This window comes from Loxodonta africana, chromosome 12 (assembly GCF_030014295.1).
Source record: "Loxodonta africana isolate mLoxAfr1 chromosome 12, mLoxAfr1.hap2, whole genome shotgun sequence".
In the NCBI taxonomy this organism is placed as follows: Eukaryota; Metazoa; Chordata; class Mammalia; order Proboscidea; family Elephantidae; genus Loxodonta; species Loxodonta africana.
The window spans coordinates 10,075,425-10,101,921 of record NC_087353.1 but is presented as its reverse complement, the minus strand read 5'-3'; the positions used below and the strand labels follow the sequence as shown (position 1 = coordinate 10,101,921).

The following is a 26,497-nucleotide window of genomic DNA, read 5'->3' as shown; positions in this document are numbered from 1 at the left end:
ATAATGTATCCAACTGAAATCACTGAGGGGATTTAAGTGGTGGGAGGCTGTAATTACTTGAGCGGAAATGTGGCCAGTGTGGTAGTATCTCACCCCCATCATTCGCAAGAATGGGTTTGGGCTTCTTTAATGACCACAAGACATTTCCATTTTCCTCTGGGTTCCATGCTGGCTCAGAGGTTCCATCTTGACTCAGAAGGAAGAGTGCTACCTACGGAGTCTCCATCAGAATGGATCAGAAACCATTCCACGCCAAATAGTCCATGCTAACGAGCTCTATTTCTCTGTGATCACACAGTAAATGGGCAATTTATTCAGAATCAGTCTATAAACGGGGGCGAAGCTCATTTTGACCACAGCCTTGTGTCAATTTAAATATGAGAGTCCAAACTCTTTTCTTTCAAACTTTCTGCTGGTATCATTGTGATTGACTTAAAAAATATTTCATTTCAAGCTTTCAACCAAAGTAGTCACAAATAAGACAAGAAAAGTTGTTTTTCTTGGGGGGGGGGAATGAATCCTGCATAGTCAAAACGTTTCCGTCACTCAGTTATCTCTGTAGAAATTTAAACTGAAATCCTCTCTACCAAACCCTTTTTATTTTACTATGTTTACTTTTAACCTTCCTATTTACAATCTCCTCCCTCTTCTTCCATTTTCTCCATCTTCCTTTATGTCTGTTCTCCCAATCAGGGCTCAGAACCAGTTCTTCTCATTTCAGTCACAGCCAAGGAAGTGAAACCTGAAGAGGTCCAAATTTTAAAAAATTTGGATGAACCCAAACATAACGGGAATGGGAAAACTTATGGGTGGAAGCCCTGCTCGAAACTCTGTCTTAGAAAGCAAGGGCAGCATACACGCTGCTTAGCAACCAAATCTCTTGCCCACTGGGTTTTCAGCAGAGGCATAAACAGCAATGCCTCCCTCAAAGATGGTAGCCGGCCGTGCTGCTTTGAATGTGTGCTTCTCTCTGCCGTCTTGCTAATAATCCAATCTCAAGTGTCACTCTCCCATTCCAGGGTTTCGACCCATAACTTTTCCTGTTCCGGTTCACCCAAATTTTAATAATTCAGGTCTGTTCTGGTTTTGCTTCTTCACAGTAGTTGGAAGATCTGCCCCCAACTCACACTTGGCCCAATCACAGAGACTTACCGGAATGAAACTGCATTTAATCTGGAATTCTACACTGACGGAATCAGAAAAAGGTGGCTAGAAAGAACTCTTAAGATAGTTTGCAAAAGGATAACTCCTACCAACTTGAGACCAGCAGGAATATTTAAGGTGGGAAATCAATGATCAGATTCAGAGCAGCTGTAGAAATAACCAGAGGAGACAAGGCCAGTAGAAATCAATAGTGGCCCTGTTAAAGCCAAATTGAAAATAAGGTGCTGTAGGGTGCGGAGGGATCCCTAGGACAAGAGTCAGGAGATGGGACAGTATCCCCAGTTCTGCCACAAAGAAATTTATTTCAGGCAAGTGACTTACTCCATCAGGAGCTCAGTTTCTTCTTCTAAGAGGGAAGGATATTAACGAGATAATGATTTTAAAGGCCCTGTTCAGATCCCCAGTGCTATGCTCCTATTCTCCTTTCCACCAGTCAATGTCTCAGTGAGCTGGTGATGCTCACAGGCACTATGGGCTATATCTGGGATTGCTGTGATGGGGGGAAAGGGGTCAAGAGATTTGAGAAGCCAGCTTGCAAAAGAAAATTCTGTGCAAGTTTTCTCCAAGAACAGACCAAATGTAATTTTCCTTGTTTTATATTAAAAAAGGCAGCACCCAGGGCCTCTCATGACCCTCACTCAATAAGAAAGCTTCAGTTGTTACCCCGAACAGACCAGAGAAAGAAAGAAGTCTACTGTATTTAGAAACCTAGTCAACAAGCTTTCTCTGCTTATTATGGCAGGATTTTGGTAAAATCTGTGAGTCATGACTTCCTTTTCCCACCACACCCTAGAGATTTCAAATCCTTTTAAAGAGATACCGAGTAGACTTAATAATAGCACCAACTCAAAAACCCCAAACTCGTTGCCGTCCAGTTGATTCTGACTCATGGCAACCCTATAGGACAGAGTGAACTAACTGCCCCATAGGGCTTCCAAGGCTGTAAATCTTTACAGAAGCAGACTGCTGCATCTTTCTCTCCCTGGTGGATTCGAACCACCGACCTTTCAGTTTGCAGGCAAGTGCTTTAACCACTGTGCCACTAAGGCTCCTTCAGTAATGACACCAGTTGCCGTTATTCAGAACATGCCTCTTGCCAGGCTTACCGGAATTTGACGGAAATAACGTGGGTCTTCTCCATTTGTTTGTGGCCACGCCCCACCCCCAGGTATCTTTGTAAGTGCGCTATGCTAATTTTTTACAGCAAAATGTGGAAGGCTGCGTTATCTGCATAAAAATAATGTAGTCGTTTTTTGGCCAAGAACTGCTGGAGGCGAATAGATTTGTTCTTACTATAAAAGCTTCCCGGGATCCAGGCTTTGCTTCGGTGATGATGATGTCTGAAATGAGGACTTTGGGAAGTAACAATGAAAGAGAACGCCGTTCCTTGAATGTGGTCTCCTGAGCAGGAGCCTCTAGAGGGAACAAAAGAAATTGCAGAATTGCAGAGTATTGGACTTTCAAGATTAGTTCCCATAAAACTTGGAGGACTGCCAGGCTCAGTAATTGGCATGGAGAGAAGCACCTGAAACCACCAGTCAAACTTACTCTTCAGAGAGCAACTCCTGTGGAGCAGGCCCACGCCCTGCCCTTAGGAAGCTCACAGTTCAGAACAGCCAATTATAAGACAATGCATGCATGTTGTATTGAAACGTGCACAGGTTGCTCTGGAAACACAATGGAGGGTGGGAGCGAGGGAAGACAGCAGAATGGAGGAACCATTGGACCAGGATTTCTGAGAATACTGTAGCAATTTTCCAGAGAGACAGAAGAAGGAAAGGCATTTCAGGAATGGAAAACAATATAGTTAAAGGCCAACCCAGTAAACCAGTTGCCGTTGATTCAGCCTTGACTCATGGTGACCCTTGTCTGTCAGAGCAGAAATGTGCTCCATGGGATTTCCAATGGATGATTGTTAGGTAGTAGGTCACCAGGCCTGTCTTCCAAGGCACCTCCGGATAGACTCCAACCTCTAAGCTTTTGGTTAGCAGCCAGGCATATTAACTGTTTGCACCACCCAGGGACTTAGAGAGTTATAAAACAGGATGGGCCAGTGAAGGGAAGCTCAATGTTCCTGCTGGCTAGGATGCAGCATAAAAACAGGACAGTGGAGAAATGGGGGTAAGTTTTAAGCAATGGAGTATTTGGGTCATGATGGGCTCGAGGGCCACACTAAGAAATTTGTACTTTGTGCTGGTGGTGATGGGAATCGCTTAAGAATTTTAAATAGTAGAGTGGGTGGATTAGATGATCCCTTTACGAAAGTTATCCTGGTAGTACTTTGGAGGGAAAATTGGAGAGGGGGAGATAGGAACCATGGAAACCAGTTAAATAACTGTAGTCGTAATCTGGACAAGAGATGATGAGGCCCTGAAAAACTGCAGAGGAGTCGTGGTAGAAGGAAAGGTCACTTATCACTACTTAGGATAAATGAATCAACAGATTTTAAAACTTTCTTTGCAACTCCTCTATTGAGTACACACACATATATGTATATTCTAAGCATTTCTTTTTTATATAGAAGTTGGTTCTTATTTCATGGATGCAGTGTGTTTCTTTATCTTCCTGGGGATATTACTGAGAACCATTTTTTCTATATATATATTTCTTAGCAATTTGTTTCTGGAGGGTGTGTTCTACCACAATAAGGGCATAAACTAAGAAAGAGAAAGCTATAGTATCAAAGGATCAGGAGATCCCATACAGGTGAGATAGAAGGAAATCCCCCGGATGATGTTGAATGGAAATTGCAGGTTGATGGTTGTGCAGCGGGTTTAAAGAACAGTTCCGAAGGCGCAGGGATATATGTCTTCAGAGACTCAGGCATATTGGATACACCCGAATATTTTGAGAGGGGATTTAGATCACTGACAAAGACAACTCATCATAAATACTTAAAAAACTAAAACAAAGAGGAAACAGACTATTATTAACTGCAAAGTAAACAGAAAATGAGCAGGAAGGAAAAGTAGTTATAATTTTCAACAGGGTTTAATCGCTATGAGTCGGAATTGACGGCACTGGGTTTGGTTTTTGGCTTGGTAGTTTGAATAGCATTCACATAGTCATTATAAGGTGAACACTACATACCAATTTAACCCAAATCGTCCTGGAACTGTCTTGGGTGGTTGGAAGGATGGGAAAGGTGTGTATGAGTGAAGGGGCTGGAGAAGAGTAGCAATACAAAGATGCTATTTAGGGTCGTGGAAGAACTTTCCCCCCAAATCAGCTGTGAGACATAAAAATCATTGAGGGGATGAGGTTGGAGGACTGCTGTTTTTAAGTAACAGAGTTTATAAAACAATCTGACTCTTTACACTATATGTACATATGTTGTTGTTGTTAGTTGCCACTGAATTCGCTCTGACTTATGTCCAACAGAATGAAATGTCACTTGGTCCTGTACCATCTTTATGATCACTGGCACGCTCGAGCCCATTGTTTTGGCTGCTGTGTTTTTTGAGCATCTCCCACCTAAGGGCTCACCTTCCAGCACTATATTGGACAATATTCTGTTGTGATCCACAGGGTTTTCATTGGCTAATTTTTGGAAGCAGATTGCCAGGCCATTCTTCCTGGTCTGTTGTAGTCTGGGAGCTTCACTGAAACCTTTCCACTGTGGGTGACCCTGCTGGTATTTGAAATACCAGTGGCAGAGCTTCTAGCATCACAGCAACACACAAACCACCACAGTATGAAAAACTGACAGAAGGGTGGTGTCTGTATAATCCTGACCTCATATACGTTCGTGGTCTCATAAGATTATAATAGAGTTCAGCAAGCCCAGTTAAAGAATGGGGTATAGCTATTTACAATTATATTATGTATACAGAGTACAGGGTCAGCGGAAAAGAGGAAGACCTTCAATGAGGAGGATTGACACAGTGGCTGCAACAATGAGCTCAAGCATAACAACGATTGTGAGGATGGCTCAGGACCGGGCAGCGTTTCTTTCTGTTGTGCACAGGGTCGCTATGAGTCGGAAGCGACTCGACGGCACCGAACAACGACAACAACAATATATAGTATTTCACGGTATTAACCTACTTAACCCTTATATTACATTGCCAGATACATTAGCGGAAATACAGTACTGTATGTGTACAGTATTTTGGCTATTTAGTCAATGCAAGTACACGACACTATCCCATAAAGTTTGCTAAGTACAGGCAGTCCCCGAGTTATGGATGTTTGACTTACGTACAACCCATAGTTTCGAACCACCCCCCGTAAAGCCTATTAAGTTAAAAGTTTGAGGTATGTAGCACTGTTCGTAATAACAAATGGGTGCTGCTTCTCGACATGTATCAAAACATTATTATTATTACTATGTTATCATGTTAAAGATATGTACCTGGAAGAGTTTCTTTAATGTTTTTTATGCATAGAAACGTATACTATGTACTAAGACAAACATTTGACTAACTGATGTTAGATATCAACTGTATCTGTTTATGTACAAATTGGACTTAAAGACAGATTTAGGAACGGAGCTTGTTCGTAATTTGAGAACTGCCTGTACATAATATAGTGTTTGCACACCTGTATGTAATATGGTGTTCACACAATGTCCAAATCACGTAATATCCTATTTCACAGAATGTATCATGAACATTAAGTCACGCGTGACTATACTTAAATACCAAGTCACGCGTGACTATACTTAAATACCACCAGTTCTCAGGAACATCAGTTTATTAGTCCACGTGGCCCTAGCATGTCTCAGGCTGACCCTGCCCTGGAGGCAGCTCCCAGCACGGACAAGGACCACTACATGGATTTCAAAATCAAAGGACAGGGACCACATTTCCCCCATCTGAATTTTATCTCACTGACTTTTTAAAAGAAAAGTTAAATGACAGAACGAATTACAACAAGCATGGTGCGACGGTGCAGTGGAATGCTTATCTTCATATATCATTCTGATTGCTTCTTTCTCTTTGACATCTCTTTGGAAAGAAGTTCTTTCTTGACTGGATTTCAAAGTTTACAGTAACTGTTTTTCAACTCCTTGTAAGCTGGTGAATGTATGGGTTATAAAACGAGAGAGGAATTTAGCCTCAGGCAAAGGGGTGAGAGAAAGGACAGCTTCTAACTGTCTCAGAGAAGCCCACCCTTGGTTCCCTCGGAGATTCAGAAGGAAGTTGCTCAGTTCAACCAAGTGCAGTGAGGAGGCAAAGTTAATACACTGTAAGAGCCCCCCTGTGCTCTCAAAGGAGCCTGTACCTGCAGCGTGGGCCTCTCTTCTTCACCAGCAGGGATGGGGAAGGTTACTTTTAGATGCCTTTTTCGTCTGTGCCTTGTGGGTAAGTTAGTTGCCTAGTACTTGGTTTCCGATGAGGATCTTTTGACTGATGATCTCTGCTCAAGAAATTTAGACATCACTTCTCATGGAAGACATCCCTGTGGTGAGGGGGCCCACACCACTGTGTCTTTTCCTTCCTGGCACTTAACACACTATGGAGTAATTGCTCTCTCTCTCACGCGCACACACACACTTCATTTTTCTGACTTTTCTACTGTCTCCCTCACTAGACTATGACCTATGTGAGGGCAGGTTGCAGGTCTGGCTTATTGACACCTATATTCCCAGCATCCAGCAAAGCCCTGGATCCTGGAAGGCACATAATAAAGACTCTTTGAGTGAATGAGTAAAAAAAATTAAAAGATCTGTCCGACCTGCTGCCTATCACCTCAGCGAGGGCGGGGGTGTGAATAGACAAGGCTTGCAAGTGGACACTGGGGCCAGGCTTTAGAGAAATGGGACTTCAGAGGAGCACTTCTCTACATGAGGTCACAGGTCTTTGGTTATACTTATGTATTTTCCCAATATAATCAATCAATGATTTAGTAACCACTCCAGTCATGGCTAATAGTGCTTTGCAGTTTACAAACTGCTTGTACACACATTAGGTCAACTGAACTTCACAACAACCTGGTGAATCTGGAACAAGTATGAGTACTTATCTCCATTTTAAAGGAGAGTAAAGGCAAGCTCAGAGAGCTGTATTTAATGTTCAAGGTCACGCAGTATTGAGCGGTAGAACTCAAGCCAACGTCTTGTTACTGTTTTTTAGTTTTGTTTTTGCTTTATTTCCTCATTCCTCATGGCTAATCAGCAACATAGTTTACCAGATCAATGAATACCTGAATTTGGGAAAAGGTCTGTGACTGTAGAGTGAAGATTTTTTAAAAGCCAACAATGTAGAAATAATGTTCTTTGCAATATTTCTTTTCCAGGAAAGCAGACCCACCAGTCACATTACAGTTTTGATGGTAAGACTACCCACCGTTCCATTTTCCATTTGCTTCGTGTCGGTGACTGCGGATATGAGCGCTGGAGCTCTGTCCTGTGTGCACGGTGTGTGCACAGCTGATTTCCAACACACTCCACACAGGGTCACAGGAGCAAAAAACAGACCCCAGCAGCTGGTCTGTGGGAGATGTTCTTTTTTTAGCCTTTTTTTTTTTTTTTGCTTTGGGTGGCTTTGGAGAAACCTTGCAGCTAACCCCTAGTTAGTATGGGCTTTACCTCTCAGCCAGTTTGTGTCTTCTAGATCTATAGTTTCAGGCACACACTAATGATGGTGGGTACCTCATCTCTGAGCTGGCAAATGTCCCTTCCTGAAGCTGGCAGCCAGCAGCCATGGTGACAGATGGTGCTTCCAAGAGAGACCTCAGGAGAATAAAGAATGGACCTGGAAACAGCTATGTCTGCTGAGCCGCAATGTCCAGGGGACATGTCACCATCATTGCAACACTTGCTTGGATTAAAATGGTTAGATTCATGTGGAAAAACAAAATACTTTCTACAGCCAAGACCTGAAAGGAGAGTAAGGCTAGTCCCCCGTTTAGCCAAACAGCATCATGAGTCCACGGAAAGAGAAAGAAGGGAATAATGGATCTTATCTTTTTTTTTTTTGGTACCAGAATGCTTTATTTCTTCTCTCTCTCTCTCTTTTTTAAATTGTATTTTAGATGAAGGTTTATAGAACAAACTAGCTTCTCATTAAAAAGTTAATACACATATTTTTTTTATGTCATTTGTTAACAACATGTCAACACGACATGTCAACACTCTTCCTTCTCAACCTTCGGTTCCCTGTTACCAGCTTTCCTGTCCCCTCTTGCCTTCTAGTTCTTGCCCCTGGGCTGCTGTGCCCCTTTAGTCTCATTTTGTTTTATGGGCATGTCTAATAAATAGGTAATTAAATCTCAAGGAAATTTAGATTGAAAAATGTTGGCCTAAGAAATTTTGATTTGTAGAAATAGTGGCACAAAAGAAAACTTACAATGATAGAAGCTATAATGAGAAAAATTGATATTAATCAAAGAGCTAATCTACGAATCAAATTGTTGGTACAAAAGGTACACAGAAAACAATTTATCTTGGTGGAAATTATTTTAATGAAGTAAAAAATGTAAAAAAATTGTGTTTTACAGTAGAGAAAGTTGATCAAGAGGTTGGTTTAATGGAGTTAACTCTGGATATAGTTTTTCAGTGAAGACACATGAATTTTGATATATTTGTGATTGAAATGCTTATATTAATAATCATGGCCCCAAAATATACAGTCTTAGAATCAAAATAGCAGGGTAGGTAGACATGGGGGTGGGGAGAGGAAGGAATCAGAACACCTTTATTTCACTGGGAATGGAGATTAATGTTTACTAGCACCTAGGGGCAAAGTGGTTAAGAGCTCAGCTGCTAACCAAAAGGTTGGCAGTTCGAATCCACCAGGCGCTTTTTGGCAACCCTATGGGGTAGTTCTATCCTGACCTATGGGGTCACTATGAGTTGGAATCAACTCGACGGCAATGGGTAACACATAGTATGTGTCAGATACTAAGACAGGTTCTTTCTCTCTTTCTGTCATCAGTCCTTACCTCACAACTCCCTAAGAAAATAATATCAGATTTCTAAAGCTGAAAAGAATGAGATACAAAGAGATGCGAAGCCTGGATTTGCAATTAGTCTGTTGGCTAAAGTGACTGGTAATAGCACAGAGCATATTACAGTGTGTGCTAAGGAACTATTTCTTGAATGACTTTCTCTTACTTAACCAATTTAGATTACATATCTGAGGATGAAGTGGTTTTTTCCTTAGGGTGCTGCTCCCTTTGAGAATCCACTGCTACAGTGATTTCAGGCAGGGTTTGTGAGAGCAACTTTCTCCCCGTTTTCTACTAAAGAGGAGCCGGTTAAGTACTCGGCCATTAAACAAAAGGTTGGTAGTTCAAACCTACTCCGACTCCACAGGCTTGGTAATCCGCTCCTGTAAAGATTACAGCTTAGAAAAGCCTATGCAGCAGTTTTACTGTCACATGGGTGCTGGGAGCCAGGCTGCAAGGGCGGCCCCTCTGCACCCACTGCCCCCAGCATAAACATCGAAGAATTCCTGAAAAGTCAGGAATATCTCTGTCATCTGTGTTATGTTTCTATTTCATTTTCAGCCTGTATATAGCAGAATGTATAAGCATAAAATTCCATTATAGATTTAGGGACCTTTGGACGGGGGGCGTCCTACTCATAATCCCCTGGTGAAATCTCGGGTAGGGACAGCCCGTGTGTTACTTGGGGATCAACATGAAGTTGTCTTAGGGGAAAAACAAATAGCTCGACTATGGAAAACAAGAATAGGATGGTGAAATCCTGGTATTTACCAAGGCCCTTTTTTGTGATTAAACCACCACCCACACATGACCCCATAAAAGTGGAAAAACAAAAGGCAGTGAGTTCTCTCAGCCAATCTCTCAGCCAATTACAGGTCAACTTTCTCGTCCACCCCGCTCACTGCTGCGCTTGACTGGTCTTTGGGTATAGAGATTGGGCTAATTGTCCTTGGCATAATCGTGGACAATATGACGTAACCCAAAGTGGCTGGGCTTCAAGAACTTGACCACCCTGGACAAGATGGACAAAGCCTATGTAACAATGATTTTGCAAAAAGATTAATTGTTATAAAAACTGTGGAAGGTATTGCAAGATTAAGCATAAGTGTAAAGCAATATGAAGTCAATTATTATTTTGTGTAAAAATATATCAACAAAATATTCTCTTCAATTAAACAAAAAACTCATTGTACTTGTGTATGTATGCGGAACTGTATTATGTGTCACTTGGAAAATTATGTCTCTGGGAAATGATGTTTATGATTATATCTTGTACTGCCCCTTTATTGATCATGCGATGTTATGCTTTTGTAAGCTTATGATATAAAAGACCATGTAAAAAATAAAGAGCAGAGCTTTCTTTTTCTGCAGAATGAAAATATAAGACACTCTACCGCTCATTCTTTTTTCGCCGAACTCTACCCCTCCTCTGGTAACCCTGTTCATTGCTGAGGCTGGCCCCCGGCAACTGGCGCCCGAACAGGGACCTGAAGGTAAGCAACGTCGTCTCGGGGTAGATAGGGCTGTTGCCTAGAGCTAAATAAGAAAGGAGAAAAGCTCCCTTTAGCCACCCCGTCGTTAGAGAGGACGGGGATAGGAAAGGAAAGATAGGCAAAACATATGAGAAGTTGTTAGACCCCTGTATAAGCAGGAGAATACTAGAAAAACACTATGGGACAAACATCCTCTGCAGAAAGAAAACTGTTTATTGATATCATCACGTGTATGCTCAAAAAAAGGGGAACCGCAGTGACTAGAAGCCAAGTAGCTCGGTTTTTACATTTTGTTCAGGAACAATGCCCCTGGTTCCCAGAGGGAGGCTCGGTTAATTTGGACATATGGAAAGCTGTGGGAGAACAGCTACAAAAACATTATACTAGATGTGGTCCTGAGGGGGTGCCTGTTGATGCTTTTGCATTATGGATGCTTATCAGAGATACTCTTGACCCAACTCCCGATTCTGTTAAAGCATTCCAAGTACTAGACAATCCTGACTCTGACCCCACTTTAGAGGAGGAAGAAACACCTCTGCTTCAGAAACATCCTTCTGTAGTGTCTACCCCTTCAGCCCCACCCTTTGTTGGTCTATCTAATCCAATCACAAATGACACTCTGAGCCCGGAGGAGCAAGTCGATCTAGAGGAGGAGGCTGCTAGATATCATCAAGATGAGGATATTGTTCTTCCTTTACGAAAGTTGCAAATTGAGTCACAGCCTCCAAAGTATGAGGTTAAATCATTGACCTTTACTCCTCGAAATAGAGTACCTTTACCTCCCCCACCTCCTTCTCTGGCAGGAAAATCAAAAATCAAAGCATCCTTAAAACAAGGCTTGTCTGAGGGAGACGTTACCCTCCCTTTGTGCTTTCCAGTACATTATAGCGAGGAATTTGATGAGGATGCAGAATGGACTCCTCTTTCTTATAAATTCCTCAAGGAGGTTAAAAATGCCTGCAAAGAATATGGACCCCTGTCTCCATACACATTGTCGTTAATAGATATTCTGTCAACCAGCTGGATGACTCCTTATGATTGGTATCAGCTGGCAAAAACCTGCTTACCAGGGGGTAGTTTCTTGTTATGGAAAATGGAAAAGACCTGACCCATTAATCTCTTGTGGAAGAGGCTATGCTTGTGTTTTCCTACAGGACAAAACTTCCCCTTTGTGGATACCCGACAGACTCATCAGACATGCAAGACCCAAAAACCACCAAAAATCCTCCAACACTTTCTCCCTCTCTGCTTACAAACCTAACACCTCTCACGACTCTTCTGAGAAATCTGTCTCTTGAAAATGCTCCATCTACACCCCCACCTTCGCCTGTCTCTAGTTCCTCCTCTTCATCTTCTACTCCACTCCCTCTCACTGACTTTATACAACCCTCTACAAACCTCAACAACTCTTCATCTCGAGACAAAGTGCGGTGGAGAAGCCGGAGACATACTCCCTATTCAAGAACCCATCGAACCATTGCGGCTGAGCCCCCAACTTGGGGCCAACTCAAAAAAACTTACTCATCTGGCTCACACCTTAACCGTGGATCAATATATTCCCGTAAATGCGGGTACTCTTTTTGTGGCAATGCTCGCTATCATTTCCTGTCAGGTATGTGTTGTTACGGCTGATATACATTGGGCTTATGTCCCAAAACCTCCTATATTTCATCCCGTCACCTGGGAAGATCCTTCCCCCTCTGTATTTACTAATAATTCTGCATTACTGGGGGGCGAAACCATATTTTGGAACCCTCAGGGCTTTAATTCTAATTATTCCTATTCTGGTATGTCAGATAATCCTCCTATTTGTATTCAATTAAGAAATTTGCGAAAAACTATCCCTGGCTGTATTCCTTTTGGCTTCAAATCAATGATTACTGACTCACCTAATGGAAATCAAAACCAACAGCCTTACAGACTATTATGGGCTCTACGCCTCATCCTTCCAGAAAAAACTGACTTTCTTAAAGGTATCCCGAAAGTACACACTCCTCTTTTTCCTACCTGTGATAAGTCGCCTCCTGAGGATTCTAAGAGCAATCAAGATTGGGCTATGATTGACCCTTCAAAAGGATTTCCTATTTGGAGAAATTGTATGTATAATTCACAAGTTGTATATGCTTTGCCTGAAATGTCTGCACGTCTTATTGATTGTAGTATTTTAAATCCTGAAGATGATTATCGTCTATTTTTACAATCAGCTCGATATCGTTTTAATTGGCAAGATACCTTAGTCCCTCTCCCACAAAAAGTTAATCGTTGGCATATAAATGGATGGGTTCCCCCTATTCTTTCTACCTTCACGGGTAACATACATCCATCTTTGTGGAGACTGGCAACTGCTGCCGGCAATGTCACTTTGTCCCGTCCTTTTAATAATGAGAGTTTTGATATTCAAGCTTGTGTACCTGCTCCATATGTGTTATTAATTAGCCGCAACAATCACTCTAGTATTGTTATAGAAAACAAGAAAACACATTATGTTAGTTCTTGTGAAAATTGTATATTGACCAGTTGTATAAATCCTGCAATTCCTGTCGAAAGTATGATGATTTTACAACAGCCAAAATATATTATGATTCCTGTACATTTACAAGAAGATTGGTATGATGATTCAGGCCTAGAAGCCTTAAAACAAGCTTCTGCTATTTTATCTCGAGCCAAACGGTTTGTAGCAGCTTTAATACTGGGGATTTCTGCTCTCATAGCTTTAGCAACTTCTCTTTCACTTTCTGCTATGGCGTTAACACAACAGATTCATACTGCAAACTATGTAAATAATTTAAGTAAAAATATTACTTTAGCCTTAGCCACACAAGAAGCCATTGATAGAAAATTACAACAAGAAGTTAATGCCCTTGAAGAAGCAATTCTATATATAGGACAAGAAATCACTAATCTCAAAGTGCGACTTACTTTGAGATGCCATGTAAGTTTCAAATGGATTTGTGTTACTCCACTGCCTGTAAATACTACCATACATAATTGGGAAAAAATCAAAAATCATATCCAGGGCATATGGAATCATTCCGATTTGAGTTTTAATATTGATAAATTACATATGGAAATACAAGATATTACAAATGCAGAAAAAGATTTTTCCTCTTCTCAAACAGCCAAACAATTTATTGATTCCTTAAATTCCTTTATTCAAAAACATAGTCTTAAAAACATTCTGTTAAACACGGGTATTTCTTTAGGTTTATTCTTGATTTTGTTGTTCTTTCTTCCAGTCATCTTCCGAATCTTAAATCAAGCTATCCAAAAGGTGGCTTCAGATCTTCATCTGGCGAAATTAAAAAATAAGAAAGGGGGAGATGCTGGGAGCCAGGCTGCAAGGGCGGCCCCTCTGCACCCACTGCCCCCAGCATAAACATCGAAGAATTCCTGAAAAGTCAGGAATATCTCTGTCATCTGTGTTATGTTTCTATTTCATTTTCAGCCTGTATATAGCAGAATGTATAAGCATAAAATTCCATTATAGATTTAGGGACCTTTGGACGGGGGGCGTCCTACTCATAATCCCCTGGTGAAATCTCGGGTAGGGACAGCCCGTGTGTTACTTGGGGATCAACATGAAGTTGTCTTAGGGGAAAAACAAATAGCTCGACTATGGAAAACAAGAATAGGATGGTGAAATCCTGGTATTTACCAAGGCCCTTTTTTGTGATTAAACCACCACCCACACATGACCCCATAAAAGTGGAAAAACAAAAGGCAGTGAGTTCTCTCAGCCAATCTCTCAGCCAATTACAGGTCAACTTTCTCGTCCACCCCGCTCACTGCTGCGCTTGACTGGTCTTTGGGTATAGAGATTGGGCTAATTGTCCTTGGCATAATCGTGGACAATATGACGTAACCCAAAGTGGCTGGGCTTCAAGAACTTGACCACCCTGGACAAGATGGACAAAGCCTATGTAACAATGATTTTGCAAAAAGATTAATTGTTATAAAAACTGTGGAAGGTATTGCAAGATTAAGCATAAGTGTAAAGCAATATGAAGTCAATTATTATTTTGTGTAAAAATATATCAACAAAATATTCTCTTCAATTAAACAAAAAACTCATTGTACTTGTGTATGTATGCGGAACTGTACTATGTGTCACTTGGAAAATTATGTCTCTGGGAAATGATGTTTATGATTATATCTTGTACTGCCCCTTTATTGATCATGCGATGTTATGCTTTTGTAAGCTTATGATATAAAAGACCATGTAAAAAATAAAGAGCAGAGCTTTCTTTTTCTGCAGAATGAAAATATAAGACACTCTACCGCTCATTCTTTTTTCGCCGAACTCTACCCCTCCTCTGGTAACCCTGTTCATTGCTGAGGCTGGCCCCCGGCACATGGGGTCATTCTGGGTCACAAATCGACGGGATGGTTCTTAACAACAACAATATTATGGAACTACTTGTGTCTTCCCAGCTCACTGTTTCCACTTCCTGAAAGGGTTTAGCAAGTTAACATCTGCCTTTCATGTCATTCAGGTGAGTAACATTTTGCAAAATAAATCAGTGCTTGGTAGCATATTTTTAGGGCTCTAGAGCCTAAAATCAAGTGTAGCAGTATACCTCTCTCCCAAATTTCCTTTGAAAGGTATTCATTTAATCTATGGTTGTCAATCTTAAGGAAAACAGCTATTATTCTTGTGGGTGTAAGCTAGAGGTACTAACATTTTTCATAATGATAAGGTAATAGACGTTTATAGAGATGTTTGCAAATGCAAAATTACATGTGAACACTAAATTATAGTAATATCAGTTTTCAGAACATGCACATTTAGTAGATATGATTACAGAACTCAACTAATTTGAGTTTGTTTACCTAAGGCCTATTTACTTTTAATGGTTGGTCTGTTTCATGGCTAGCTAAAGTTTTTAACTATCGTAATGTCTAAGCTTTTAAGGGCAAGTGATTCTTACAACACGTGGAATATTTTTCTGCCACGAGCCACCATCTAAAACTAGACACACCGTCTAAATGTTATGTTAAGTAAGTTAGAATGAAGCTTTATGAGAATATGTCTAACACACTTCTTATCCCAAGAACAAGCAGCGCAGCCTTGCAGAGAAGGTGAGTGTTAGATAAATAGTCAATGATTACTCAAAATAACTTGCCTTCCACTTAGGAGACTTGGGCTCGATTCCCATCCAATGCATCTTATACACAGTTACCACCCGTGTGTCAGTGGAAGCTTGTGTGTTTCTATGATGCTGGACACGTTTCAGTGGAGTTTCCAAAGTAAGAACTAGGAAGAAAAGCCTGGTGGTCTACTTCTAAAAACTGGCCGGTGAAAACCCTAGGGATCACAAAGGTCCAGCCTGCAATGATCATGGGGATGGCAGAGCATTTCATTCCATTACGCATGGGTGGCCGTGAGCTGGGAGCTCACTCGGCAGCAGCAAACAACAGTAACTAGACCACCTAATTATGTTTGAGTTGCAAAGTCAGCTTTAAAGAGAGGTAGTATGGCATGGCAGCCAAAGATACGGCCTTCAGTATCAAACAGATCTTGAGATTAAAAAATTACTCTGCTACTTTTCAGCCTTGTAACAAAATCTTGCTTACCCTTAGTATGATACACTGAAAATGGAGATAATACTACCTACCTCATATAATTGATAGGAAGATTAAGTGAGACACACACACACAAATCCCAGTGCCATCGAGTGGATTCTGAATCATAGTGACCCTGTAGGACAGGGTAGAATTGCCCCATGGGGTTCCAAGGCTGGAATCTTTATGGAAACAGACTGCTGCATCTTTCTCCTGAGGAGCCACTGATGGGTTCGAACCACTGACCTTTTGGTTAACAGCCGAGTACTTCATCACTGCATCACCAGGGCTTCTTTAAATGACATAGTGACTAAAAATTACTTGGCATAGAATCTGGCACATAATTTCTAGCTATTATTACTAACTCTCTCAAAAATCAAACCCGTTGCCGTTAAGTCAATTCCGACTCATAGCAACTCTATAGGACAGAGCAGAACTGCCCCATAGGGTTCCCAAGGAGTGGCTGGTGGATTTGAACTGCTGACTTTTTGGTTAGCAGCCGAGTTCTTAGCTACTGAGCCACCAGAGCTCTAAGTTGAATGAATTTCTCAGTTATTATCTGAATTGTGACATATTATTTCTGGTAATAGTTATGAGTCAACTAAAACGTGTAGCATTTAAATATCATATACTAGGTCATAAACTCAAGTTTCTAATAAGTCTGGATCAAAAAACAGAGAGGACCCCACAGTATAAAGGAAAACGGGTCATTGGCTTTATTATTACATCATAGCACGTGGAGAAATACGATAAAGAGCCGATCATAGAGAAAGAAACTTTACCTTCCAACTGCTCATGAAGGGAAAAAAAAAAAAAAAAACGCTCATTATGGCAATTATTGACCAGTCCCTTTAGAACACAGTGATTACTGGTGAGGTTTCATGGCTAAGATTCAGAGTTTTGATTATGTGAAAACCTGTTCCTATAAGATGTGCTGTGTAAGTACACGTAAAGGAGCTCCTTGTAAGGTCAAGCGGGGGACATTTCTTACTGTGTGGAGAACTCACTAGAAACTATAAAGATTTTTTAAACGTTGAGTTTATTTTATTATTAAGAAGATGAGAAGCAGGCTAGAAAAACAATCAGAGAACCACACAAGGAGCATCATAGAATAAAGAGAAGTGAAGGCTAGAGCAGAAGCTGAGCACTACAAGTTGAAAATGTGTCTTAAAGGAAGCTTGATAGTTGTCTTGGAAAAGAAAAGGGCAACACTATTTCATGTCGAGTCTAACACTGAGGAAAGGCTGGAGGGAGAGATGAACGTGGCATACATATTTTGGAGGTGTCGATGGGGGATCAGACTTAGAAAGCAACACATTCTTATCTTTTATGCTGTTGTTTTTCTAAACACTTTCTATTTAAAATAAACAATTGTGTATTAAAAATTAAGCAAAGTTCAAAGAGCTTACTTCTTAACAGTGGCAAGGTAAGAAGGGAAAGCAAGAGTGTCAAAGCTACGTTTACCCCACCAGGGCTGGGGAGACTCAGCCTGATCAACACCGATCGCTCCAGAGAAAACTCCTCCTGAAGACACCCCAGCAGGGAAGGCCATCATCGTCAGAAACTCTCAGATTTTGTGTCTGAATCTTTCAACGGTAGCACCATTTTTAACATTAAAGTTCAACTTTTAATTTCCGGGTAGTTTGCCCTTGGGGTAGAGGATACTACTGAAGAAGAAAACTTTTTATCCACAGGCTACTTTTCTTTTTCTTCCCTCTGGGGAATCTCTGTAGGACATTTTTCCTCCCAACAAGAGAGTATTTCAATAAGAGCATTTAAAGTTACCAAAGTATTTGACATTGCTGAATCTCCACCTCAGGTCTCTGATACAACCTAAGGTGTATTAACGGTCATTGCACTTTCATTATTTAAAGCATAATGGAAGAACCTGAAAGTCTAATAAATTGTACAAAACAGCTCTGGAGAAAAACGAGTTGGTGATACCTATAATCTATACTGGCTTCAGAGAAATAAAGAACCTCCAATAATGGCCTTACCCAAAGGAGAGAAAATCGCCTTCTATGAAAGATAACAATTGAAGAATGTGGGACTTACCACCTGCAAATCACCAGCCAGGTCAAAGCTGCCAAGCCACCAATCAGCACGCCGCCTAATGTGATGGAGACGAAAGAGGCTTTGGGGAGTCTTCCAGAGTCTAGAGAACAGAAAAGAGGCCTGGTTAGAGGTGTACCTGTCAGGGTCCGTGGGCAGCTGGCTGTTGTCAGTCCTGCCAGACTTTGAAGCCTGGACCCTTATCATGAGCTTCACTGCCATCCATACGTGACAGTGCAAAGCATGGAGAATTGCTATCTAATGGGGAAAGGGCCATTTAAACAAATGCATTTAGATCTAAATGTAAGGTGTGTAGGGAGTGCATGCAGCAAACAGCGAGAGTAATTGTAATCTTGAAAGATATTAGCCCTTTCCAGATGACAAGCCTCACTTAGGGTGAGCTTGATCTTCTTAGCCTTACAGGCCTCCCCTCCAGCCTACGCACACTCCACCCACTGTGTGGAAGACCAGGAAAAATCTCTTTCTGCCCAAACCGGTGGGAAAACTTACTTCCTTTAAGGGAGTGCATTGCAGATATCTTAGGACCATTGAAGGGAATTAGATGGGCGGCAGAGAAGTGGAAACAAAGCAGGTTCATGGCAAAATGGTTAAAGAATGTACTATAATGCTATGAAATTGTCCCTTTGGTTGCATTTTGCTTTCCACAGGAGCCACCTGAAGTTAAACGTTCATCAAGAGAAGGCATAGTTGGAATCCTTGCAGTCTTTGGAGAGACCCATGGGAGAAGCCTTCAAGATAACACGGTACCAGCCTTCTGAGTCTAGACAAAACTGTTACTGGCTCATTAAAAAAAGAAATTAAAGCAGTGTTGATGGAAAAATCAGACTGAAGAGGGCTGAGTGGTTGGATGGGTGTGAGGCAGAGGAAAGAGGAATCCAGAGCCCAGGGATTTGTACGTTCTCAGTGATCCCAGAAATAAAGGTCTCATGAATTTCTCATCATTTCTACCGTTCCCTTGAAGTTCTACATTTCTATGATTCATATGAACAGATGGCAATCTGGGGCTAATGTGGCTTGGAATTCAAAGTCTCTGGGGTCACAATTCTGCAATGAACTTTCCTATTTAGAGGCCAAGTACCCATGCATTTAAAAATAAAAATAGTGCTCATTCAACGCCAATTGTAATCATTAAAGGTCAAGTTGACATACAGGATATAATAAAAGCATTTTCAAATAAAAAATTTTAATCCCATCAATCTTTATAAAAGAACCTGAACCTTGAGGACACCCAGTAGTAGAATCATCACATGCAGTCTGAAGAAAATGCCATGCTGGCTAAAGGAGAAGCAAAGACGCAAAGGCAGAAATAGTGGTGGAGATGAAAGTGGGATGTGTGTGGTCTGGCATCTGAGATTATTTTGGCTATTTCTCATAATAAAATAATAAAAAAAGATAATTGATGTACTTCTACAAATATACCTAAAGCAATTTCTCATCATTTATAGAGCTAGCTTCTACTATATGCAGGCCCATGAACTATGAGCTAGCTCCTACTATGTGCAGGGACATAGCTGCCCTGAGTCTTGGTGGCAGAGACACAGAGGGGAAGCCAGGAGCAGGCACTCGGGACATGCCCAAGTGGACTGATGTGTCCCGTTTAGCTAGTTACAGCTCTTCTCTTGCTTAGTAGCTCACCCCTTGCTTGGAATGACCAACTCCCTCCACTCTGCCTCTCCCCATGTTCCTGAGATCTACCCTAAGCATGACTGACTGTTCCCACCTCTGAACTTAACAACTATTACCATTCAATCCACACTCAGCACTCTCCTGGCTATCCTTGTGCTCCTATCATCATTTCTTCTATTGCTTTTTATGGCCCTACAATTTCTCTATGCTTCCTTTGAAATGTAGTGCTCTTGAGAGTTCCATTCCCAGACCATTCCTTGCTTCACCACATACTTATTGTCTGTGCGTGATCTAGCCAACTCTTAGAACTTTAACTACCACCTATATGTTGGTGACATTCATATATTTGTATCTTACCAAACTCCTCACTCAGGCTTCAGATTCCCATGTCCAGCTGTCTGCTGGCTGGATCCACCTTAATTTTTAGCAACTTAAACTCAAAATACTCAAATAGAACTCATCAACTCCCAACCCAACCTGGCTCCTTTTCTTACATGCTTTCTCATTTGCGGAACCACATTGCACGTGGGATCAATCTAGAAAATTTGAAATTTCTCTGGCCCAACCTACGCTCTCATTTATGTCCAGATTCAGTTGTCACTGCTTCGCCTTCACCTTCTAAGCTCTAGTCACATTGAACTTCCATTTCTACTCTTTAACATGGCAAACTCTCTTTTGCACATGAAATTCCATCTTTCCACCACTACCTCTGCTCTTCCTTTGCCTAAATAACTTCTACCCATCCTTCTAGATGCAGCTCGAAAGTCACTTGCAGTGGGAAGACTTCCTGGTCATTTGTATGTGTTTAGGGAACCACTATATTGTCTGACATAGTGCTAGAAGTTGAGCTCCCTAGGATGGAAGGCCTTCAAAAGACACAGTGGCCACAACAATAGACTTGAGTGTACCAGTGATGGTGAAGACGGTGCAGGACCAGGCAATGCCTTCTTCTGTTGTACGTGGTGTTGCCAGGAGTTGGGGCCAACTCAACAGGAACTAACAAAACAACATGGTACCACCATACTATTTATCATACTGGGATTTATTGTCAAGTTGTCTCATTATCTAACTAAACTATAAACCCTGTAAAGGCAGAGACCCTGTCTGCATTGCTTGTTGTTACATTCCAGAGCCTACCACAGTTCTTGGATCCTCAGTAAGTATTGGTTGAATAAACAGATGAATGAATAAAACCTAATTTTATATCACAAATATTCCTCTAAAGCTCTTCTATCTTTTCACTGTTTATGTCCTCATAATTTTTCTTCGTGGGCTACTCTAACAGTTATCTAACTGGTTCTCCAACCTCCAGAGTTTTCCTTCATTTTAACTTCCTTACGGCCACTGGATAATCTACAGCACAAATGTGACCACATCATTCCCTTGCTTAACAGCTGTAGAGGAAAATAGCTCTCCGTTGATGTCCACTGTGCACTCATCTTGTTTCCGGAAAGAAGCTGGGTCTATGTTTTGGTATCGACCTATTCCCCCTTCTCAGTTCTGATGGTAATGGAGGAGGTGGCTCCATTCATGTATTTATGGGTGACTGAGTGAATCAGGGCATCATGCGCCCCTGGTGATAGTGGTTGGCTCGGGGTGGACACACGACCCCAGTCAGGCCAGTCAGAGCAGCACAATACATGAAACTTAATTCTAGAATTAATTCTAGAATTTGTATCTGATCTCTTAGGGAGCTGGACCCACCAGATTTATTCTGAGAGAACATGAACCTGAGGTTTTTTAGGTCCACCTATAGATCCTGAAAAATTAGCAAAGTGAAATGGTCAATAGGCAGCGTTTTGAAATAAAGCAAGAAACCAAGTCCTGGCGGCAGAGTTGAGCCTCTGGGATAAGCCAACCTGAAATTTGCAAAAGACAGACCCGCACAACAGAGTGTCAGCAATTGCACACTTAACTAAATACGTGAATAGGGATGAGACAGAGGAAAGAGAGAAAATATTTAGCAGGCAGAAACTTTTTATTTATTCTTTGCTTCAATTTTTCCTTTCTTGACATTTTCAGTTACCCGATCTAATGCATTCATTTGGGGTTAAGTTTAATGCCACTTGCAGTTATAAGACTCCTGACTGAGAAAGACCCATTAAAAATCTCTCCATTTCCTAGAGGACAATCCCAAAGCTTCTCAGCCCAGCTCTCCAGAATCTGCCCTGTCCTTCCTCTCCTGCCGTGTCTTTTGAATTACACTTCACTCCTCAGCATTATGAAGCCCCCTGTAGCTGTCCATTCACCAACAGCTCTAACTTCCATGCCTTTTCTCATATCTTCTCCAGTGACAGCAATGCCCTTTCCTTCATTGTCACCAACTTAATTCCTATACAGTCTTTTGTTTCAGCTGGTGTGTTTTCTCACAGAAAGTCTCTGACGACCCACCTATCATCTGGCTAGACAGATTGCTCTCCTCTGTGCTCAAAATGTATTTTGTGAACACTCATTAAATTATATCTGTGTATCTGAACTAGACATGTGTTCCTTGGAGAAGAGAGTCCTTGGCTGATCCATCTGTTTTCCCCAGAGCCCAGCACAGGGCCAAGTATACAGCAGGTTGGTGATGGAGCTCTGGTAGTGCAGTGGTTAAGAGCTAACCACAAGGTTGGCAGTTTGAATCCACCAGCTGCTCCTTGGAAATCCTATGGGGCAGTTCTACTCTGTCCTGTAGGGTGCTTAGACACACACACACACACACAACCAGTTGCCATTGAGTCTATTCTGATCCCTTCTTCCTCTAAGATGGCCTTAAGTATTGAGTTTTACTCCTTATATAAGTATATAAAAACCAGTTGCATTTGAGTTGATTTAGACTCATGGAGAGTCCATGTGTATCAGAATAGAACTACATCCTGTAGGTTTTTCAATGGCTATGATCTTTCAGAAGTATATTATGAGGTTTTTTTTCTGGGTGGATTTGAATTACCAATGTTTAGGTTAGTAGCCTAACCATTTTCATCACTCAAGGACTCAGGTATGTGGTACCCATTGCCGTTGAGTCGATTCCAACTCATGGTGGCCCTATAGGACAGAGTAGAACTTCCCCAAAGGGTTTCCAAGGAGCGTCTGGTGGATTAGAACTACCGATTTTTTGGTTAGCAGCCACAGCTCTTAACCACTATGCCACCAGGGTGGATGCTAAATAAAAGAATGAGTGCCTTGTGACAACCCTTGTAATATTTTGTTTTTGTTGTCGTATTTTCCTTATACTATTTATATTTCTGGTTTGGCCTCTTATCACACATTTAAACTGCCAGGGCTCATATTTCTTTCAATGGTCAGTACTTGAATCATAACTAGTGTTTAACAAAGATGAGGACTCTTTATAAACCATCCTTTCTACTATTCTCCTCTTTAATCAACAGCAAAGACAGGCTGACCCAATATTCCAGTCAAATGTAACACGAACTTGAAAGGGGAGGGGGCAGATAGATAAAAGAAAGAGCATCTTAGTGGGCATATAGTTTCAATTTTTTACTTTGCTTTATGCTGGCTTGGAAATATTTCTGTTTCCCAGTGACAGGATTATTTCTAATAACTGACACTTAGATAGCATCTGCTATGTTCCAACCACGCTTCTCTTCTAAATACCTTACATATTAACTCATTTCATCCTTCTATAAACCCTGTGTGGCAGACCATATTATTGTCCCTGCCAAGAAATGAGGAGCCCTGGTGGTGCCGTGGTTAAAGCACTCAGATGCTAACCGAAAAGTGTTCGAATCTACCAGCCTTCTCTGCAGGAGAAAGATGTGGCAGTCTGCTTCCATAAAGATTATAGCCTTGGAAAGCCTAGAGGGCAGTTCTACTCTGCCCCATAGGGTGGCTATGAGTTGGAATCAAAGTGATGGCAACGAGCTTGGTTTTGCTTTGGTCTAGAAACGAGGAGACAGCAATGCTGAGGGTTTAAATAAATTGCTTATTGCCACAGAGCTAGTAAATAGCAGGGCGAGACTCAAACCAGCAGATTTGGCTTCCAAGTCCGTGGTGGTGCTCTTGACCACCACACCGTACCACACCACCTCTGGCCCAGTGAAGAAAGAGAACACAGGTTTTATGAACACACATTAGAGTGTGGATAACATTAATGGAGACTGTAGAAATTTCATGAGCAATTTTGCTTCTCAGGCTGAAATTCCTGCAAGGAGCTGACACATTCTAATAATTATGTATCACTCCTCCTACCAGTTTTACATTCCAGTCACTTCCAAATTCCAGCTGTTCATTTTTAAAGGAATGATAAACATGTTATTTTAGGACTAAGTCAAGCTGTACTCTCACTGTGTTTTTCAAATTCATTAGAAGACGTACTGAGAGCCCCTGTGGAGCTTAATAAAAAGTGTAACAACAGCAGTTAGAAGCACCACGGCAAATCCAAAGCAGCAGCCTAAGAATGCCAAATAGGAATCATGCCACTGCACAAATTAAAACCCTTGTTTAATTTTATTTTTCTAATTGGGAAGTAGCTTCATTAAACAGTCCATTCAGCCAATATTTATTGAATGCCTATTAGGTGATGGGCACCATGCCAAGGGCCAGGGAGTTAAAGATGTAGAAGCAAGACATGGTCCCTGCCCTCATGGAGCTTACATTCTCACAGGAAACAGAGACAGTGAATACATAATTTCAGGCAGAAAGAGAATTAGGAAGTGGAAAATACAGGGAGCTTTGTGAGTGTACGTTGAAGAACACGAACCAGGTCTGACCGTGGACAGGGCAGGCCTCTCAGAAGTGATTATATCTGGGGCCAGAAGGAAAAGTTGGCTGGACTGAAGTATTTTAGAGAAAGCATTTTTGAAAAGAAGGAAGGAAGCTGGATATGGGTAGGCTCCAGGGTATGGAGAGTGTAAGCATTTTGAAGAACCAAGATAAGAATTGCTACAGATTAAATTGTGTCCCCTCAAAATATGAACTGGAATCCTAACCCCATGCTTGTGGATGTAATTCCATTTGGGAGTAGGGTTTTCTTGGTTATGTTAATGAGGCCATATCAGTTTAGGGTGTGGGTGTGTCCAGAACCCAATCACTTCTGAGTTGTAGAAGGGGCAGATTAGACATAGAATTGCACACAAATCGGGGAGGGGGTGATAAATGCCACATGAAGATTGCCAAGATTCAGTCCTCTGAATCGAAAATCAAGAAACACCGAGGCTACAGAAACTGAAGTGACAAAGATCATCCCCCAAAGCCTACAGAGAGAGAGAGCCTTCTAGAGCCGGTACCCTGAATTTGGACTTCTGGCCTTCTTAACAGTGAGAAAATAAATTCCTGTTCTTTAAAGCCACCCACTTGTGGCATTTCTGTTACAGTAACACTAGAAAATTAAGACAAGAATAATACGACTAAAAATAATATGGCTGAACCTCACACCCAACCAGGATAGAGGTTGGGCGTGGAATTGGAGACCATGTCAGATCCTGTCTGCCATAGAAAGAGTTTGGGCTTCATCCTAGGGGAAATGAATTATCATCTCTGAGCCTCAGTTTCCTCACCTGTAAAATGTGGATAATACTATTTATCTCCTAAGTTACTGTCAAGATTGAATGAGACAAAGTAGGTAAAGACAAGGTAGGTAGGTGTCATGTACCTGGCATATTAACCACTTAGAAAGTGATGGCTGACCATTGTATCGTTCCCAATCCTAAGTGTGCAGCATGGGGCTCCTTACATCTTAGAGAATCAGTAAATATTGGTTTAGTTGTTGCTTGGAAGAGTTTACACTTTCAGACTTTAGCCACAAAGTTTTCTTTAACTTAGCAAGGATCATCAGAAATGGAAGGCTGACTAAAGGGTGGCAAAGAGGAAAGATTCTGATACGGAAATACAAGGGCAGCGTACAAAAACTTTGTGTCCTCCACACTTTGTCTAGGGCTGGCCTTGACCTCTGCTTTCAATCAGCCTCCTTTTTCTGTTTACTGTGGAGACATGCCTGAAATTTCATTTTGTCATCCTGAAAGCTGACTGAACACAGCAGTTTTTTTTATCAACAAATTAGGGTGTGCTATGAGCAATGACAGAACTGGTGCATCCAAGAGACAGCTCTCGCTCCTGTCTGCCTGCTGCCTGGTCAGGTTGTGCACAAGGCTATCCTTTACTAAGTTGAGAGTTCCGAGAATGTGCTGGTGGCTGCTGTGTGGGAGATGCACAATCTTTCACCAGGAATGTGTGTGTTCCAAATGAAACAAAGATTAGCCTTATGCAATGGGGATACAGAAATGTAATAATATGTTTCAAGATCTTAACTGCATATGAAGTTCATGTAGGGGAAGTGGAACATGTATAGGACTATAGGTTTTGGAGGTAGACAGACTGGAGACTTAGTCCCGACTTTGCCACTTAATTAGTAGGATGGCCTTAGAGAAGTAACGTAATCTGTCAGACTCTCAGCTTCCTCATATGAAAAATGACGATAAAACTACCTGATAAAGGGCTAAAATGAGGATGACAATGTTTGTAGATGCCTGGAACACTGTCGTGATCAATAGGTGATCACTATGATCCTCACTATTGTCATATCCTTGACTAGGGGACATTGTTCTGGAGTTGCCATAATGTTCAACAAAGGCTGATAACTTAGGAAGGGAACATACTCAAGAGCGAAAAGAAAGGAGGAGGGGTCACTGTCTACTCAGAACAACCTGCTCAACCGTGGTGATCTGTGGAATGTTGGAACTCCAAGG

At 41.5% G+C, this 26,497-nt stretch overlaps 2 protein-coding genes across 3 annotated transcripts in view; one reads left to right on the top strand and one right to left on the bottom strand.

Moving 5' to 3' along the window:
- Nucleotides 1-9,502: 9,502 nt before the first annotated feature.
- Nucleotides 9,503-15,468, top strand: LOC135232922 (endogenous retrovirus group K member 113 Gag polyprotein-like). Of its 2 annotated transcripts, none has more exons than XR_010323538.1 (2): nucleotides 9,503-13,482; nucleotides 13,787-15,468. XR_010323538.1 is itself a non-coding variant. In XM_064294983.1 (2 exons), the coding sequence occupies exon 1, from the start codon at nucleotides 10,729-10,731 to the stop codon at nucleotides 11,656-11,658; it is 930 nt and encodes a 309-aa protein (XP_064151053.1). In that variant the 5' UTR covers nucleotides 9,503-10,728; the 3' UTR covers nucleotides 11,659-12,162; nucleotides 13,787-14,864. The 2 variants fall into 2 exon arrangements, 1 of the variants encoding a protein (XP_064151053.1); XM_064294983.1 differs by having other exon boundaries at nucleotides 9,503-12,162; nucleotides 13,787-14,864.
- A 2,695-nt stretch (nucleotides 15,469-18,163) lies between these two features.
- Nucleotides 18,164-26,497, bottom strand: part of TPO (thyroid peroxidase) — a 96,391-nt gene continuing 88,057 nt past the window's right edge. The window contains exon 14 of the mRNA XM_064294929.1: nucleotides 18,164-18,267. Coding sequence (XP_064150999.1) covers nucleotides 18,164-18,267 — 104 coding nt within the window. The remainder of the gene's footprint in view (nucleotides 18,268-26,497) is intronic.